General features: G+C 46.2%; 1 protein-coding gene across 1 annotated transcript in view; it reads right to left on the bottom strand.

Moving 5' to 3' along the window:
- Window positions 1–1106: 1106 nt before the first annotated feature.
- The window catches only part of LOC309548371 (uncharacterized protein), a gene marked incomplete at both ends in the record, with an annotated part of 79689 nt that continues 66379 nt past the window's right edge, over window positions 1107–14416 (bottom strand). The window contains 2 exons of the mRNA XM_082248309.1: window positions 1107–1402; window positions 2320–3090. Coding sequence (XP_082104435.1) covers window positions 1107–1402; window positions 2320–3090 — 1067 coding nt within the window. The remainder of the gene's footprint in view (window positions 1403–2319; window positions 3091–14416) is intronic.

Here is a 14416-nt window from a genome sequence, read left to right as displayed (position 1 = left end):
TGAGAAAATTGATCACGGTTAAGCAACCAATTTTTCGTCCAGGAGGTCCGCTTCTTCTTCCTATTGCTCGTACGTCGTCTCAGAGCCAAAACTCCAACACTAACGACAGCAACGGACGAATTCACGGTCGCCATAATAAATTCTCGAACGATGTCTCGGAAAATAGCGAAATGTCGTCAACCAAACAAATGCTACCGAAATCAGCGCGAGATGCCCAGAAGGGTCACGGCCAAACACTCACTTCCTCTTTTGTAGCGGCGAACGTGCGTGGAACGTAGTGACGTCATTTTCTGTCGGAAGACAAATGTCCTGGGCAAGTTTTAAGCACTTTTCAACAGACAAACAACAAACACACCAGCCGCGAACATTTGTAGGACGTTCCGTCGGCCGACGATCGGTACGTGTGTACGGGGCTTTAGTGCTTGGATAGGATAATTCTTAATTGTTTTTCATGCATCGAGTATTTGGTAATAAACCTGACTGTTTCCATTTCTTTTTTTTTCCAAAAAGTTTTTTGAAGAAACATGGTATAACAAAAAACAGAACATTACAGTGTGATCATTGTAGTAAATATAGTATACATGAATCATTGAAAGTACAGATAGTAATTTGTCGTGAAAGTTGACAACAACAAGAATGCAAATGATTGAATCCACAAAAAAAAAAAAAAAAAGGGAGTAGTATATATCCCTGTTACCAGCACAAGGAGGGGGTGAGGGGGGAGGAGAGTAAGGGGGAAAACAATCCAAAAGCTGTCATTTCTTATATTATACATATCAGTTTATAAGAAGTGGAAAAAGATATACAGCATATAGAACCTTTGTTAATGAAAAGTTGTTTAGGCGAAAATCCATTCAATGTAGTGGGACATTGATCAGTTTTTGGAAATCAGATGAATCAGATCCATTTCTTTTTTAGTAGTAGTCCTATATAATAATAACTCCGCTCTGGATTGGACCTTGGTTTTGTGAAAGGCTTTTCTTAAGATGGATCGTGAGTAGCCTCTTTCCAAGAGATAGGCCTGCAAAGCATGTGCCTGAATCTGGTATTATGTATCAGAAGAGCAATTCCTCCAAAGCCTAAGACACTGAGCATATGGAATGCTTCTAACCAGGGTGGTAGGATGGGCACTCGCTGCGCACAGAATAGTGTTTGCCTTCACTCGGTTTTCTATAGAGATCAGTATTAAGTTCACCATTGGGCAAAATGTTGATCTGGAGGTCTAGGAAAGGCAAGCTCACCCCACTGATGGTGTAGGTAGATTTTAAGTTTAGGTCATTGATGTTCAGGGCCTCAAGAAAGGACGCTAGTTCATTTGAAGTCCGTGTCCATATCACAAATAGGTCATCAATAAAGTGGTGCCGGCACAAAACGTGCATCAACCACAGCTCCATTGCAGAATCTGCAAAAAGTGTTGGTCCATAAATGTAAAATAATTCCTTGTGAGACTAAATCTAAGGAGTTTTATGACAAAATTCATGAGAGGCCACGTGGTTTGCCTCTGTTCTTTGAGAAAGGATTCAGCCACCCGGATGCCATGCTCATGGGGGGGGGGGGATACTCGAGTACAAAGCCTCAATATCGCTAGCCATGAGCAGGGAATCCGGAGGGACCTGAATCCCCTCTACATGTTTCAAAAGGTCAGTGGTGTCGCGTATATAGGATCCCCCCCCTTTTTTTCTTTTCTTCTTTTTTCTCTTTACACTTCCTTTTCTTTTAGTCCTTATCTTTTTTTGTCTTGCTATGGCTAGTCGGACGCCATAAGTCCCACATTATTTGTACTTTTGTAAATATAGTGTATGTCTCATTCAGAATACTAAAATGACTTCTCTCCAGTGTGAATCCTCTGGTGCGTGATAAGGTTTGACTTCTGTGTAAAAGCTTTGCCACATTCAGAACACTGATATGACTTCTCTCTAGTGTGAACCCTTTGGTGTATGTTAAGATTACTCTTTGTTGTGAAAGATTTTGCACATTCCGAACAATGATATGGCTTCTCTCCACTGTGAATCCTCTGGTGTTTGAGAAGGTATGACTTCTGTGTAAAAGCTTTGCCACATTCAGAACACAGATATGGCTTCTCTCCAGTGTGAATCCTCTGGTGTCTGATAAGGATTTCTTTGTTTGTAAAAGCTTTGCCACATTCAGAACACTGATATGACTTCTCTCTAGTGTGAACCCTTTGGTGTATGTTAAGATTACTCTTTGTTGTGAAAGATTTTGCACATTCCAAACAATGATATGGCTTCTCTCCACTGTGAATCCTCTGGTGTTTGAGAAGGTATGACTTCTGTGTAAAAGCTTTGCCACATTCAGAACACAGATATGGCTTCTCTCCAGTGTGAATCCTCTGGTGTCTGATAAGGATTTCTTTGTTTGTAAAAGCTTTCCCACATTCAGAACACTGATATGGCCTTTCTCCAGTGTGAATCCTTTGGTGTCTTTTAAGCTGGTTCTGGTTTCTAAAAGTTTTGTCACATTCAGAACACTCATATGGCTTCTCTCCAGTGTGAACCCTTTGGTGCGCAAAAAAATCTCTCTTCCTTGTAAAAGCTTTCTCACATTCAGAACACTCATATGGCTTCTCTTCAGCGTGATTCATGTTGTGTGTGATAAGCTCTGACTTAATTATAAAAGCTTTATCACATTCAGAACACTGATATGGCTTCACTCCAGTGTGGACCCCCTCGTGCCTGTTAAGATGTGACTTGCTTATAAAAGCTTTATCACATTCTGAACACTGATATGACTTCTCTCCAGTGTGGATTCTCCGGTGTGTGATAAGGCTTGACTTAGCTGTAAAGGTTTTGTCACATTCAGGACACTTGTACGGCTTCTCTCCGGTGTGAATCCTCTTGTGTTTGACAAGATTACCCTTCTGTGTAAATGTTTTATAACATTCAGAACACTGAAATGGCTTCTCTCCAGTGTGAATCATCTTATGTGTGACAAGATCTTTCTTCCTTGTAAAAGCTTTTTCACATTCAGAACATTGATAAGGTTTCTCTCCAGTGTGAGCCTTCTGGTGTGTGATACGTTTTGCCTTCATTGTAAAATCTTTATCAGATTCCAAATGAGAAGAAACTTCTCCTAGGTTTACATGGGTTAAACTTTACTATAAAGCCATTGTCACTTTTAGAACAATGAAATGGCTTCTCTTCTGTTGTCCTTGGAGGCTGGATCAATGTTGAAGAGTATCCAATACACTTACAACATTTAGAACACTGATATGACTTGTGTCCTGTGTGAATCTTTCCCATGTGACTTAGTTGTGCTTTTGAATACCAACGTGACTGAAAACTTCATCAATCCACCTGTACAGAAAAAAAAAAAAAATGTCACAATTCTATATAAAGAGCTAAATAAAGTTGCTTTACATTTTTTTTAATCAAACAGAAAATTTATTGAAACATCCAAAACGTTGCAGAGTGGACAATTGAGTACAATTAGCATTACATTTCCTCATCTGGTACATCGTCAGATAATGAAACATACTGTGCATTCAAAAGTCAAGAATATGTGACAGCATATAACACAAGACAGCCTTATCCTATTGGGTTTCACAGCCATCGTGCGTGGTCCACTCGGAATAGAAAATGAATATGTCAAAATTCAAAAGTATAAGAGTACACCCTGCATCACATCAACATTTTATACAGTGCCCACTTGCCTTCTGGAAGATTGATTTACCCCTTTCATGACCAGGCCATCTTTTGATTTTGGCACTGGGTTGCTTTACCTGACAATTGCACGATCATGCAACACTACCCAAATTAAATGTATATATTTTTCACCCAAATTGAGATTTCTTTTGGTGGTGTTTGATCAAAACTGTTTTTTTTTTCCAAAATGTTCAGTCCTTTTTCGTTTATAGCCCAAAAATTCTGTAATACCAATACAGATACAATCTGTTTCTGAACTGAGTGTATATGCAGCTCATAATTTGATTTTAATACTATATATGTGTTATAGGTCTTTCACATTTGTGTTATTTTGAATACAACAATAAAATTTTGTATATATTTTTTTTTCAACCATTTAAGCCCCGGAGGATTTGGCTGCTCAAAGACCATGCCCCATTTTGCGATTCGGCACTGCGTGACTTTAGGCTCGGTTTCCACTAGTGCGACTTGCTGTGCGACTTGACACATGCAGCCCTCAAATTTTCCACTCGCCTGGTCGCATTTTGCGAGTGGAAAATTCTGTTGGGCGAGCTCTGGGGAAGAGAGGAGAGGAAAGCCGGATAATGTCAGAGCGGCGGATCATCCCGCTGTAATAGCTTCAATTGTAATTGCGGGGCGTTCGCTGACACACACAGTCCCGCCTCCTAGCCCGGCTTCTTTGATAGACAGAACACCTGGCCAACCAGGACGTGTGACGTCTATCAAAGGAGCCGGGCTAGGAGGCGGGACTGTGTATGTCACCGAGCGCCCGGCAATTACAATTGAAGCTATTACAGCGGGATGATCCGCCGCTCTGACATTATCCGGCCGCATACCGATGGGGGGTGTCAAGCCGGCATGAAAATCGATCTCCCAGAGCTACACCGGTACTCGCGCCGATCATCTCCTGTGAAGGCAGCTGCTCCCTCGGTCTGTGCTGCGCTGCTCACGGGTGCTGGAAGCAGGTGAGTGTCCAAGGATTTAGCAGCCTCCCTGTGTGACTGGATAGGAGGAGCGGTGGGGCGGCTGCATATAGAGGAATTGATCTTTCCAGCTGGATGCCTGATTCTCCTCTCTGCAGGCATTGAGCAGCTGCAGGAGGAATATGCAAAGATCAATTCCTCTATATGCAGCCGCCCCACCGCTCCTCCTATCCAACTTCTTTTTTTCTTTTGCTGGCCCCCCAGTGCTGTACAGCCCCTCCCTCTTCAGCCCTCCCAGTGCTCTTCAGCCCCCCTCCAGCCCCCCAGTGCTCTTCAGTCCACCCCTCCAGCCCCCCCAGTGCTCTTCAGCCCACCCCTCCAGCCCCCCCAGTGCTCTTCAGCCCACCCCTCCAGCCCCCCCAGTGCTCTTCAGTCCACCCCTCCAGCCCCCCCAATGCTCTTCAGTCCACCCCTCCAGCCCCCCCAATGCTCTTCAGTCCACCCCTCCAGCCCCCCCAGTGCTCTTCAGTCCACCCCTCCAGCCCCCCCAGTGCTCTTCAGTCCACCCCTCCAGCCCCCCCAGTGCTCTTCAGCCCACCCCTCCAGCCCCCCCAATGCTCTTCAGTCCACCCCTCCAGCCCCCCCAGTGCTCTTCAGCCCACCCCTCCAGCCCCCCAGTGCTCTTCAGCCCACCCCTCCAGCCCCCCCGTGCTCTTCAGCCCACCCCTCCAGCCCCCCCAGTGCTCTTCAGTCCACCCCTCCAGCCCCCCCCCCCCCAGTGCTCTTCAGCCCACCCCTCCAGCCCCTTAGTGATCTTCAGCCCACCCCTCCAGCCCCCCAGTGCTCTTCAGCCCACCCCTCCAGCCCCTTAGTGCTCTTCAGTCCACCCCTCCAGTCCCCCCAGTGCTCTTCAGTCCACCCCTCCAGCCCCCCCCCCAGTGCTCTTCAGCCCACCCCTCCAGCCCCTTAGTGATCTTCAGCCCACCCCTCCAGCCCCCCAGTGCTCTTCAGCCCACCCCTCCAGCCCCCCAGTGCTCTTCAGCCCACCCCTCCAGCCCCTTAGTGCTCTTCAGCCCACCCCTCCAGCCCCCCCAGTGCTCTTCAGCCCACCCCTCCAGCCCCCCCAGTGCTCTTCAGCCCACCCCTCCAGCCCCCCCCAGTGCTCTTCAGTCCACCCCTCCAGCCCCCCCCCAGTGCTCTTCAGCCCACCCCTCCAGCCCCTTAGTGCTCTTCAGCCCACCCCTCCAGCCCCTTAGTGCTCTTCAGCCCACCCCTCCAGCCCCTTAGTGCTCTTCAGCCCACCCCTCCAGCCCCTTAGTGCTCTTCAGCCCACCCCTCCAGCCCCTTAGTGCTCTTCAGCCCACCCCTCCAGCCCCTTAGTGCTCTTCAGTCCACCCCTCCAGTCCCCCCAGTGATCTTCAGTCCACCCCTCCAGTCCCCCCAGTGATCTTCAGTCCACCCCTCCAGTCCCCCCCAGTGATCTTCAGTCCACCCCTCCAGCCCCCCCAGTGCTTTTCAGTCCACCCCTCCAGCCCCCCCAGTGCTCTTCAGACCACCCCTCCAGCCCCCCAGTGCTCTTCAGCCCATCCCTCCAGCCCCCCAGTGCTCTTCAGCCCATCCCTCCAGCCCCCCAGTGCTCTTCAGCCCATCCCTCCAGCCCCCCCCAGTGCTCTTCAGCCCATCCCTCCAGCCCCCCCCAGTGCTCTTCAGCCCATCCCTCCAGCCCCCCCCAGTGCTCTTCAGCCCACCCCTCAAGCCCCTTAGTGCTCTTCAGCCCACCCCTCCAGCCCCCCCAGTGCTCTTCAGCCCACCCCTCCAGCCCCCCCAGTGCTCTTCAGCCCACCCCTCCAGCCCCCCCAGTGCTCTTCAGCCCACCCCTCCAGCCCCTTAGTGCTCTTCAGTCCACCCCTCCAGTCCCCCCAGTGATCTTCAGTCCCCCCAGTGATCTTCAGTCCACCCCTCCAGCTCCCCCCCAGTGCTCTTCAGCCCACTCCTCCAGCCCCTTAGTGCTCTCAGCCCCCCAGTGCTCTTCAGCCCACTCCTCCAGCCCCTTAGTGCTCTCAGCCCCCCCAGCGCTCTTCAGCCCCCCTCCAGCCCCTTAGTGCTCTTCAGCCCCCCCTTTAGCCCCCCCCCAGTGCTCTTCAGCCCCCCACCCTCCAGACCCTTGATGGGCACTGATGAGGCTGCACTGATGGGCACTGAAAACGTTGTTGTTAAAATCTATTTTTGTAACTTCTGCATTAATTCAAAAACATTTAACAGTGTAATTTTGAGATAATTTATGAGGGCGTGTTTAGGGGCGGGATTAGGGGCGGGGCATGGTAGGGGTTGGGTGGGGCAACTGGTGGCGAGTAACCCTTAAGGCCTGGCTAGTAGCTCAGGACTTTAAATTTTGAGCCCTGCACATGTCAAGTCGCACAGCGAGTCAAAAGCCATTCGTTTCAATCTGGCCCGTTTTCACTGCCGCAACTTGAGTTGCGGCGACTTCAAAAGTAGTTTGTGCACTACTTTTGGGCCGACTTCAGTGCGACTTCCCTCTATAATGAGGGACAAGTCTCACTGAAAGCCGCAAACAACTTTCACTACGAAGTCGCGCTAGAAATAGCACGACTTCGTAGCCGGGGTAGTGGAAACGGAGCCTAACGGACAATTGCGTGGTCGTGCGATGCTGTACCCAAATTAAATTCAGGTCCTTTTTTCCCCACAAACAGAGCTTTCTTTTGGTGGTATTTTATCACCTGTGTGATTTTTATTTTTTTGCGCTATAAGCAAAAAAAAAAGCGACAATTTTGAAAAAATAACAATATTTTTCACTTTTTTTTTTATATGAAATTCTCCAAAAAAAATTAAAATCCAAATTTTTTTAACTTTTTAGGCCAATTTGTTTTCTGCTACATATTTTTTGTAAAAAAAAAAAAATCACAATAAGCGTATTTTGATTGGTTTGCGCAAAAGTTATTGTGTTTACTAACTACGGGAAAGATTTATGTCATTTTTATTGTTTTTTTTTTTAACTAGTAATGGCGGTGATCTGCGATTTTTAGCGGAACTGCAACATTGCGGCGGACAGATCGGACCCCTGACTGACATTTTTGACACTTTTGGGGGTACCAGTGACATTACTACAGTAATCAGTGCTAAAATATGCACTGTTACTGTAAAAATGACACTGGCAGGGAAGGGGCTAACTTTATTGGTGATCAGTGGGTTAAATGTATCCCTAGGGGCGTGATTCTAACTGTGGGGGGCGTGGCTTGTGATGTAGCCACAGAGACATACGATCCTACATAGGATTGCATAGCCTCTGTGATGATCTATGGGAGAATGACAGACGGCTGTGTTTACATCAGCCGTCCGTCCTCCCTCTCCTGCGGGAGTTTGCGAGTGGTCGGCGGCCATCAGAGCCACCGGTCACACGTGCGGAAATCCCTGTAAACAAGCAGGGGTGGGAGCGCGCCTTCGGCCATGTGCGCTCGCCCCCTACAGGCTCCTGGGCGAGCGACGTAGCCCTACGTCGGTTTGCCCAGGAGCGGCTGACTGACAGTAAATAAATAGTCGTGCGGCGGTCGGCAAGTGGTTCAAAATCCCTATTGATTTATTGGTACCTTAAAAGTCCCCAACCCAATTTTCTCTTCCTCCATGATCTATGGGTGGTTGAGGTTTTCTTCCTATTCTGCTACATATTTATGGTAAAAAAAAAATCCCAATAGGCTTATATTGATTGCTTTACGTCTATACTGGAAATTGTATTTATTTTTTATTACACTAGTAATGGCGGTGATCAACTAATTATAGCGGGACTGTGAAATGTGATAGTGCGGTGGCCAATCTGACACTTTGTGGGAACCTTCCACTCTCCACCAACAGGTTAATACAACACCACAGTCTCCTCATTCACCTCACAATACACACACAGCCAATTCAGCCCCCATAGGGTCATCATCCACTCTTTCTTCCACAATCGATTTACAAGACCCCACTTTTTTAGAGTTATTACACCAGAAGGCCCTAAAACTCACCCCAACTTTGTAACATATACTCCCAATTCCACTACCCCCCTTTCTTCAATGGATTTGGACACTTCTTGCACTGATCATTCGATCATTAACTTGTCTACCAACATACTCTCGAAGGAGGAATCTGCTATACTCCAAAAAGGCCTTAGTTTTTGTCCAAGTACTAAACTTGATAGGTTTGAATTCATCAAGGACCTTCATTTATTTGCCCGTAAGCTCAACTTCAAAACTTTACAAACAAAATACCATTAGTTCATGGGAGACCCCCAAAGACACATTGGATACTCTTGGACATATTGATCTCACTTTTGGAGGAGAATGAAGATTTTATTGACCGTGTCGATCTGCCCTTGGGGTCCACACGAATCAACCACCCTCTTCCACTCAACCTTTAAACCTTAGGAAAAAGTCAGACAAATACCCTGCAATACAGAACTCAAATATTAACACCTTTTTAAAATTAGTATCCAAAGAACTTGACAAACTCAAAATCCAATCGTCCGATGAACCCAATATTACACTCGAGCAAAGACAAGCAATCAACAATCTGGCCGACAACCATTCAATTGTAATCAAACCGGCAGATAAGGGAGGCAATGTTGTCCTTATGGACAACACCCAGTATGTTGACATGTGTTTAAAAATTCTTAAGAACTACGACTGGTACAGACGAATTACCACAGATATTGTCTTGAAATACCAACAGGAATTTTATGAACTAGTTCATTTGGCATACCTTAATAACACCATACCCAAACACACTTGGGAATGCATCTGCACGGCTTTTCCAATCACGCCGACGTTCAAGCCCCTCCTGAAAGTTCATAAAGACCCCAAAAATCCACCGGGCAGACCTATCATATCTGGCCGAGGATCAATCTCTGACAACGCCAGCAAATTAATAGATTCCTTTTTTAAACCGTTTGTCACATGTCTACCATCTTACACCCGTGATACCATCCATTTTTTTTGGAGAGAATTAACAATATAATAATTTCACAGGAATCACTGTTGGTTACCCTCAATGTCGAGGCGTTATACAGCTCGATCCCTCATGACAGGGGGATTGCGGATGTGCGACACACCATCATTCGCTGGGAGAAACTGGACGCCTATGGCGAGTTTATTCTGTCCCTACTGAATTACATCCTCACTCATAATGTTTTCACATTTCAGGGCTCCCACTACCTCCAGGTACAGGGTGTAGCGATGGGAACATGTTGTGCCCCGTCCTACGGAAACCTGTACCTGGGGGAGTGGGAGGAATTCTTCCTATCAGATGAGTCTTTATCCATGTACACTGACCATATCAAAACATGGGTCCGTTACATAGACAATATTTTCCTTATTTGGGATGGCCCCCTTGATCTTTTACATAATTGCCTCAACAGGATGAACAAAAATGAATTTAATCTTACATTCACTATGAATGAAGATTCAACCATGATTACATTTCTGGATGTCGAGATATTCAAGGGGGAGGGTGGTGTTCTCTACCGTAAGCTCACTGCCAACACCATCCTCCATGCTTCCAGTTTCCATCCAGAACCCATAGTGCGTTCAATCCAGTTCGGTCAAAATTACGACTAAGAAGCAATTGCACAGACTTGCAAACCTTCCAAGAGGCAGCAAACAATCTACGTGATAGACTCTTAAGAGGCTACTCCAGGAACATTCTAAAAAGAGCTTATAAGAAGGCCCTTGACAGCAAGAGAGACCAACTCTTACTTCCTAAGACCCGAAAAGAGGACAACACCCTCAGAATCATTACCAAATATTCTGATCAACATTCTAACATGCGCAAGATTGTAACAAAGTATTGGCATCTGTTGGCATTGGATCCTACTTTAGGACCCCATGTACCATAATTTACCTTCAGACGAGCCCCATCACTTAGAGACAAACTAGTGCAGAGTGAATACAGAGGTAACAGTGAGCATGACCCCTGTAAGTACAAAGGCACATATAGGTGCGGTACTTGCAATTATTGCAGGTACATGTACACACAAAAAAAATCATATTTTACCAAATGGCCAAAAATTTACAGCCAAACACTTCGCCAACTGCTGCACTCACGGAGTGGTTTATCTACTGCTCTGTGAGTGCGACTGCTTCTATGTCGGAAAAACAAAACTCGAGTTTTGGAGGTGTGCCTACCGACATATAAAAAGCATGAAGTTCTGTGACCCAGAATAGCCACTAGGCTGTCATGTCAGCATTGTACATGTGGGCATATTCCCTAAACCAAAATTCCTTATATTGGACCGTATCCACCCCAGTTCCAGAGGCGGAGACTGGAATAAACGTCTCCTGCAGATGGAACTGAGGTGGATTTACTCATTAAAAGCTACTGAGCGCCCAGGCCTTAATGAGGCAATTTCCTTTAAATCCTTCCTTGAGGGTTTTAACTTGGGGGGCATGGAGAGATAATCTCCCCCCTATACAACCCATATCCTTGTTGGTTAGACTGTGTTTCTTTTTTCTTTGATATCATATATTGGTTTGATCCCCTTTGATATATACTGTCTTTTCTATTGCAGGGACTGGAATCATGACTGGTGCCAAGTTCTTCTTTTTATATAGTATATTTTAGGATACTTCTTGTTATTTTCACTTACTTGTAGTGATTGATAATTTAACGATTACATATATATTACAATCTTGCTTTATCTGCCAAATACCATACTAAGCAAAAATCAATTGCCCCATACAATTTGTAAAGTATTAGACCTTTTCATCGATTTATTTGTGTGGTTTCCCCCCTCTTTTTTCAGCCAGCCCGGCACGGTAAGAGGCGCCATCTACTGGGCGCCTACACGTCGAGCGCGTGTTCACTTCCATCTGACATCTCTTAGGGGGTGTCCATCACGCGTCCGATGCTAGCTCCGCCTGCGTTCCATGCAGACGGAGCGTTCTCCACGCCGGTGGAACGCAGGCGCCGGCTGCGCCTTCATGACATCACACGCAATGCGCGTGTACGTCATCAGTGGGGACTCGCCCGGCACCTGTGATCCAGGGAGCCCGCGGCGGGACGCCAGCTGAGCGGCATTCACTCAATCAAGCCCACTAAACAGGTACTATTTAACCAAGCTCCGGTCGGCGCTCATTTGTGCAGTCTGCCGTTCAGGAGCTTGGTGCCCCACATACCTACAATCTCTTTCTTTGCTGTTTTCTTCATCCAGGTAAGCGTGCATCTTACAATCTTTGCTTGACCATCTTTTGGCAAGATTGTACTTCGCTAACTCTACCCCTCTGGACAACCTATCTGATATCCTCAGTTTACCCAATTTGCATATACCTATTGAGAGCTTTTTCTTTCTCCCACAAGGGAGCACTACTTCTTGGACATTTTTAAATATACCTTTCTATTTGAATATATACAGCCATATCTTTGGCTGACTAACTCCAATCTGGTTTTTAATCAATGTTTCCAATGCCCATAGTCTTGATATTAATTCAACACCTAATAGCATACCTTTCAGCTTCTTAATTCGTCTTTATATCACTTTCTGCAAATTTCAGCAAGTGAAAAGCATGCTCTCCCCCTTTTTTTCTTTTTTGACCCTAGTTGTGGATGGCTCTTTCTCAGTACACTGTTCAGCCACTTTGGACTCCAGCTGTTCCGAATTCAGGGGACACACAATTAGAGAAGCATCTGGCAAATACATTCTCCTATCTGGTCTCTTTGTTGGCCATCTAGCACCAGTCAGGCTCCAATCAACCATGTGTTGTTTTTATTCCAGCAAGCATCCAATATTCTTGTGCAGTTAACCATGTGAGTTGAATATCCTTGAATCTATTATACAACATACAAGTAGAATGTATTGTTATTGTACTCTTTTTTGACAATCGTTAAATGTGTGGCTTTATTATTATATTCAATACCAACAGAAAACCACCCAAAATCACCCCTGATGAAGAAGCAGTGACTTTGAAATGCGTCGGGTATCAACTTTGGACTCAGTGGTTGGTTCTGACACAATGTATTTGTTTTTTGCTTGCTTATGTTTTTAACATATTATGTATTCCATGTATAATAAAATTTATATATTTTTCAATTTTTTGGTATATTATTCTGCTTTGTGCCTTTAAAATCCCACGCCAGGGGAATCCCACATTTTGTCTATTATCCAGGGATGTGGCACACTTTTTTAGAAACCCTACCAAGAGCACCCATTGCTTTGTGGGAACCAGTGACACTAATACAATGATTAGTTCTAAAAATATGCACTGTCCGTGTACTAATGACCAAACTGGTGACCCTAGCATAGGGAACAAACTTTTCAGAGACAGGGAATACAATAAGACACGGGGCCACTCACTAAAACTAGAAGAAAAGCGGTTTAATCTTAAACTGCCTTAAGGGTTCTTTACTGTCAGAGCAGTGAGGATATGGAATTCTCTTCCACAAGCAGTCGTATCAGCAGGGAGCATCAATAGTTTCAAAAAACTATTAGATGGGCACCTTATAGATGTCAACATACAGGGGTATACAATGTACGGTTAGCAGCAAACACACACACACACATTATAGGTTGAACTGGATGGACTGATGTCTTTTTTTAACCTCACTTACTATGTAATGACACTGGCTGGGAAGGGGTTAACATCTAGGGGCAATCAAGGGGTTAAATATGTGCCTAACAATGCTTGTGTCATAGGTCTGCCACCTAAGGGTTAACTTAGTGCAGACTAATTTCAGTGATTGGCAACAGGCTGCCTTATTTAAACACCTCAGCAGCACTGAGTCTTTGCTGTCTGATCTGCAGCTTTACTTTGAGTTCTGTTCCTGTGCTTGTATCGATTCCTGTATTGACCTGGCTTGTCTGACTTTGTTGCTGTCTCCAGTCCTGACCCCGGCTTGCCTTGACTCTGCTATACCTGCTTTCTGCCTGATATCCTGCTGCCAACCCCTGCCCGTACACCGACTACTCTCTGCCTGCTGTTTAAACTGTATCTGATTACCTGTGTCTGAAACCGGCTTTTCTGACCCTGCTCCAGTCTTTGCCCATCCAGCTCCTTCCAGTGCCTGAAGACGCTGTCCTGCATCCACTGTGCATCCACACCTCTTTACCTGCTTCTTCCTGCAGCTCAGCAATCCAGCCGTGTTCAGTGACTTATCAGCTACTCTTCTCAACTGCCAACAGAAGACCAGCGCAGGCACTCTTACCTCACTGTGCTCTCGCATCCACTGTTGCAACTTCAGTGGTGCCTGAGCCAGGGCTGTACAAGGTCTCCCTCCCTCTGTACGTCAGGCTCTGCTACAAGGTACGTGACAGTATCAGACAGCCATGTCTGAGCCTGCAAGAGGGACCTCTCCAATGGATGAGATCTGTCAACATCTTGCAGCCCTCAACCAAGCCATCAAGTCCCTGCAGGAAGGCTACGTTCAGCTGGAGGAACATGTGCAGTCTTTAGTCACTTCTGTAGGACCTATCACAGCTCTCTCTCCTGCTGCTGCACCAATGCTGACTACTACCGCACGCACTGTGATGATGCTACCACCTGAACCCAGGGTTCCTACACCTGAAAGGTTCTCAGGGGATCAAAGCAAATTCAGGGCATTTCACAATGCATGTCAGTTATACTTCGCCCTGCAACCCCGGACTTTCTCTCTGGAATCCACTAAAGTAGGATTCATTATTTCCTTACTTCAAGGGGAACCCCAAACCTGGGCCCACCGCTGCTCGAGGAAAATAGTACTCAGATTCATGCTATGTCATCTTTCTTTGGCGCAATGGCCCAGATGTACGATGACCCCCAACGAACTGTCACAGCGGAGGCTGCTCTCCGTGCGCTCCAGCAAGGCCGCAGA

This window comes from Pelophylax lessonae (assembly GCF_965119305.1).
Source record: "Pelophylax lessonae genome assembly, chromosome: 2".
Classification (NCBI taxonomy): Eukaryota; Metazoa; Chordata; class Amphibia; order Anura; family Ranidae; genus Pelophylax; species Pelophylax lessonae.
This window is presented reverse-complemented; position numbering and strand designations above follow the sequence as displayed.